At 39.4% G+C, this 6,000-nt stretch overlaps 1 protein-coding gene across 1 annotated transcript in view; it reads right to left on the bottom strand.

Annotated features, from left to right (window-relative positions):
• Nucleotides 1-457: 457 nt before the first annotated feature.
• Nucleotides 458-6,000, bottom strand: part of FBLN1 (fibulin 1) — an 81,742-nt gene continuing 76,199 nt past the window's right edge. The window contains exon 17 of the mRNA XM_071733299.1: nt 458-1,567. Coding sequence (XP_071589400.1) covers nt 1,428-1,567 — 140 coding nt within the window. The 3' untranslated portion in view covers nt 458-1,427. The remainder of the gene's footprint in view (nt 1,568-6,000) is intronic.

Raw genomic sequence — 6,000 nt, 5'->3', positions numbered from 1 at the left:
TGCAGACAGAGAAGCTTCCCTGCCACAGAGAATGTAATGAAGACTATTTAAAATACACAGTAGAATTATTATGGTCTTTTATTTGCAGTGGATCAGAGGGGTGGGTCTTTATTATCAAAGAACATTCGGGTCAGCAGAATGACTCCCTTAAGCTTTGAGTGCTTTCCTATAAAGGAAAAGTGCCAAACACCAATAATCACTGAAGAAAAAGTGAAAAGGTTTGAGCAGGGAGTGTGTGATATATACATGTAATTAATTTGCTCACAGGAGATATGTATTTTTATATTATATTAGTTTTATGGTAAGCAGAAACTGTAGCATATGATTGAGTATTTCCCATCTAACTTTTTTTTTTTTTAATTTCCTCATATCTTAACAAGCATAACAAACTGAAACAGGAACTATTTATTTTTTGTTCTATAGTGAAAAAAGACACGCTAATTTGATGCCCAGAAAATACATTAAACATTCATTTATTTGTTTGAGTTTCATTATATTATTACATATGCCTTGGTTTGGTGCATAGGAATGTACAGTTTATCATGCTGATTTTATTTAAAGTTTTAAAGTTTAAAAAAGGTATGGAACTTTATAATAGAAAGGAGATACAGCTTTGAGTTTCCCAGGTACTGCCAAGTACAGATGAGACTGGAATTTAAGCAATATGCCTTATCTTGGTAAAAGGTTAATTTCAATGAGAGGTATTTTTTTAATTAGAATCAAAGATAATCTTACAATAAAATAATAAGTACAAAAAAGGAGTATTTTTTAATTTGTGCAATAGCTTGTTAGTCTCTTACTATTTCTAATTCCTTTCCACTTCCTAATGTAGCCATAGCTGAATGATTCTTTTTAAATATCTAGGCTAAACTTTTCAGAAATGATTAGCAATTCTGGGTGCCTGTTCAGAGTTATACTGCCTGGGCCCCAAAGTGATTATTTGGCACTTTCTGACTATCTGACTCCTACAAGGTAGTTAATATTGAGGTGAAATTACTAATCCTCACCAAACTTCTTCCACCCAAAGATACCATATATTCATCCCAATGAACTCTGATATCTTTTCTGTTCCACAGCCTCAGTCAGTCACTCTGCCTATCCAGCCAAGGAGCAATAGATAAGATCTGCCTAAGCATTTAGGAAAGTTTTAAATTTCACTAGGCAGCTGAGCACTTTTACACACTACTTATTTATACAGACAACTACTACATCAGGCTCACCTTATTTGCTCCACCCTATGTCTAACCAACACAATAGCTTGTTATTTGTCTTAAACTATAAACCAAATATTTAAAAATAAAACAAACAAACGAACAAAAAAAAAACCCACCCCACTATTGGGTTTTACAAACAAGTATATGACATAATAGTTTGTGGTAATGATTTAGGTTGGAGTGGCTTCTTTCTCTGGGATTTTGAACACCCTCTCAGAACCAGTACTCGGAGACAAAGATGTGAACGTTGACAATATTCCGGTGAGACACCACTCCACCCATGACATAGTTCATCTCCAGTTTCAGGATGGCATGAAAAGGTCCAACAATGGGCCTCACCTGGCGAACCACACCTGTTGGGATAGAAATAGGTTGCTGAGATTAATAGGAGGATCAGAAGGGTTCGGATGATCTTCACCCTGCTCCGCTTCAGAAAGGGAAAACTTTTCGTCATTTTCAGGATCACTGGTGGCAAATGTATTTTATTGGTTAAGGAAATGGCTTGCAAGGAAGTTAACAAAAAAAAAGAATAAAATATGACTTTTCAAACAAAAGAGCTTGCAGGTGATCTAGAAAAAGCACTAAAAGGTTGCTAATGGCAGAAAAACTAAATATTTTGAAATTAGAATGATTTCTTTTTACCTTTTATTCAGAGCAATAAACTCTTCAGAAGTCTGTGACACTTTTTAAGGAGGACATATGGAGATTTTTCCCTAGGTGAGCCAGCACACACATTGCCATGAGGAATAGGTAAGCCTGCACTCCTGGGAATGCCATGCAATTTCTGGTACCATGTTGAAAACCACACTTCATTTGGAACAGTAGAACAATTCTTTGTAATGGCAATTATGATGGAGCAATAAAATCAACGCTTTCCCTATAAATATCTGTTAACATATTTTGTAAATTGACAGTGTGCTGCATCATGGATGGATAACCCCACTGGAAGCAATTGGAATAGTGAGTTTAATGAGAACAATTAGCATGATGAGGAAAAGGGGGATGATCACAGCACCTGTCCCTGTGTCATTCCTCACAAGGATGGTGGCCAGTCCCTCACCAACACCAGGAACTGATAATGAGGAAGGAAATGGCAAAGGAGAAATGAACTGTGTCTTTTAGGGCTCTGTCTCTTGGTTTGTTTCACACAGAGAAACCCCAGAAGCTCAGTGAGTTCCTCAGGGATGGGACAGGGAAAGGCCTCTCCAGCCAGGGCTTGTTCCACCACCCTGGCCCATAATCCAGACTGAACTAAGGGCCAGATCATGCAGGGCCAAAGCCAACTTAGGAAGGCAACAACATATGGGTCAGGTCCAGAACAAGAGAACCCACAGCTGTGATGGAGCTGGAGCCCAGCTCCCTTTCATTACAGCTCAGACAGGGACTGATGCTGAAATGGGGCTCCTGGCCTCTGTCCAGGATGTGGGGAAGGACCCCAGGGAGACCCATTTGGGCTATAAAGTCTTATCAGTGCATTGATTTGCATTGACTGACAGGGTCAAACAGAACAGCATTCCAGCTTCAGACCTACACAAATGAAAGGCAACACAAGCTTTGCTATTGCCTCCAGGATCAGGCTGCGAACATATTCTCTCTTCACAGTTGTTTTCTAAGATTGGTGTTTAATAGAGTATGGAGCTACCAAATGGCTCTTAACTGAAAGGATGCATCCAAAAGGTCAAAGTCACGTAAGCCTGAGGTCAGTCAGCAGGCACAGGGAGTCTGTCTGAGATCCCTTCCTCAGACCCCTCCTTCTTGCTACAGAAGGAAACACACAATTTAATATTATTTAAGACATATTCCTTCTGCATGCTGAGGGTTCTGTTTCACACACAGGCAGCACACCAGCATCCCAGCCAAACTCCTGCAGCAGTCCCCTGTGAGCACACTGGCTGGAGATCTGATGAGAGAGATAAACGTTTGCTTATGCAGGCTGTCAGCACCTTTTTCGAAGTCAGTGATGACATTACAGTTTTGTTCTGTTTAAATATAAACTAATAACTTCAGCATGCAGTAAAATTGCAAACTTTTCACCACATTTACTTTGCTTGCCATATTTGATGAATTCACTTTTTCAGTATCGTTCCCTCTACAATTTATATGTACATACATACATATATGCATACACTTTTATTTATGTTTTTTTAGTTTCCTTGGCTATTCTCCTGCACCTTTTATAAAAAATGACTGGGCTTGGCAAATGGTATATTTAAAAAGGAAAGCCTTGCTAAAATTGTCCTCCCTTTGGGGCAGCATTTAAAGCATTCTGCTAACAACACACCACGCTATTGCAGGCACTGCTTTAACTGACAGCCACGGAAACACGCACCATTGGAATCACTCAGTACTGGCAATAGGTTTAATACACCCTGTTAGCAGTTCATGCAGCCTCAGATGGCAAAGGTTGATGTTTCCAGTCAGCAATATTTTTATAATGCTCTGTACTTTCTTACTCTAGTAGAGTCTGCTCTAGTCTAGAAGTGGGATTGCAAACTTTTTTTTCTGACACGATGCAGTTCCACTCAAGATGGTTTATGCCACAGTATGGCATCTATCTGCACGTTCTTCATGTAGAATTCAAACCAAGTAATAACTTTCTCATCCTTGTTTGAATGCATTTTCCTAACAGCCAGGAAAAAAAAAAAAAAAGGAACATTCTTTTATTTTCAAGGTGGCAAACACACTGTGATCCATGTGGCAATGCTTTTCCACACAGCTCTCTTGCAGCAGTTTTAAAATTGAGCCTACTAATGGTCTGGGAAGTCAAAGTTGCACATGTTAAGACAGCTATACTGAAGCAAGGAACTGAAGGAAAATACAAAGAAACACAATGCTCTAACAATATTTATTCTGTTTGTTGTGCCAATGACCAGTGCATCCTTTCATCTGCTATTATAGTAAATAATAGGATTATGCATTCAGATGGCTTAGCATTACAGTGTGTGGAGAAGGATGCAGTCATTCTCAATGGGAATAAGAAAAAAAAAAAAAGTAGGAAAAATACTTTGAAATGTTCTACTGGACTAAAGCATATGATGGGTTTTCAGTTCTTGGCAGATTATTCATCATAAGATTTCCATTTTTTAAGTGCAAAGTGCTAGAATGGAAAAGCTGAGCTTTTTCTCCACCAAACTCAAGGTCAAATGCAGGTGGAAAGCATGCAATAGCAAAGCTGATGACAGCCTGAAACCTAGATACATGCTGATCCAATACCCAGGGATCCTGTTGCAGTGGTCCTAGAACTTCTCTCAGAAATGCTGTGAAGGGCTGCCTGCTGTTTTATGCTTTGTTTTGCTGTAATGCCTTTTGATGCTACCAGTGTTTGATTCTCTAATATCTTGTGCCTTTCACATCAGATATGATGGAGGTGCAGCTATTCCAGACCCAAACAAGGCCAGCAGTGCCTTGTGCCTACCCTTAACAAACAGATGTCTAAAGAAAACCCTGAGACTCAGGCCTGGAACATGCAATTCACATACATGACTTAATGGCTCACTCAGTATCTCAAGTGCATTAAGCACAGCACACATTTGAAGGTGCCATGTGTAATAATCCTGAGTGTTTTTTAAGCAATCTGGATTTCTCAGTTACTGAAACATTTGCATAAACATGTTGTTCCACTGTCCCTTTTGGCAGAGTAATCCTGGGCCCGGATTTGTGGTCTGGCATATTTCAGCATTTATATAGCTGAATATTAAGTACAAAACCATACTTCATGGTAATAGGAATGCTGAAATTTTTAAATATACTGAAAAGTAAAGAAATGTTGGAATTAAGCAGCTGCTTTTTGCTTTTTTTCTCCCTAGTATAATCTAAAATAGCTGGATGGAGCTTTTCAGACTTGACATGGGGATACCTGCTGACTGGGACTTGGTCCTGGATCACTGTAGCAGTACACACTGTCCTCTGAGTCACTCTCTATGGGATGCCAGGAGAATAACAGTGTTCCTCACTAACTGACCTGAAACCAGGGCGCTCTCAAATACCACCATAAGCTGGTACTCTGTGGGACCAATGCTGCAGACTCTAAAGTTGGTAAGCAGGGTGAGTTTATTTACACATGTTCACCCTAATCCTTTTCCAGAAAAATCAGATTTCATGTAGGTCATCATTTTAACACACACACACAAGAAAAAAAATTTTTTTTTAAAAATTGTCTATATTAAAACAGTGTGAATCACTGAGAATAAATGAATGAGGAGATCTGCACTGCTGCTGAATCCCATGTGCCAGGCAATCTGAAGCATCTGTGTAGGTCTTGCCTACAGGCACATCCCTGCAAGCAAACACTGATACCCTGCAGTCTGATGTGCTGCTGTTGCTGTTTATACTCTGGTTCATAACCTGTGACCCAAACACAGATTCAACCCACAGAAACCCCTATGTGTCACAGGCCAGGCAGACTTCTTTCCATCAGCTCACCTTTGATTGCTTTTGCTTTTTTGTTAGCTGAGCAGAGATGTTATTACACATCCTAAATCTGCTTGGGTATCTTCATGGTTTACTGACCTCCTTTTAGAAAACAATGATAAGACTTCTTTTTCTTGCACACTTTACCCTTTTTGTAAACAGGATCAACGCCAATCCTTTCCATCTGCTGATTTGTGTAAGCAAACAGCCTTGGCTTGAGAGGATGTCACTGTTTTTTCTACAGTGATAAGTCTGACCACAGCCCAGAACTTTTAAAGCTCTGTAATTAATATAAGCTGCTTTCTTGCCCTGTTTCTTCATGCTTCGTATTTCAATTTTGTTTAAGGTACAAGCATGTCACCACGTGTAGTGAAGA

This window comes from Heliangelus exortis, chromosome 1 (genome assembly GCF_036169615.1).
Source record: "Heliangelus exortis chromosome 1, bHelExo1.hap1, whole genome shotgun sequence".
NCBI lineage: Eukaryota > Metazoa > Chordata > Aves > Apodiformes > Trochilidae > Heliangelus > Heliangelus exortis.
The sequence above is the reverse complement of the archived record's forward strand: the minus strand, read 5'-3'. Positions and strand labels throughout refer to the sequence as shown.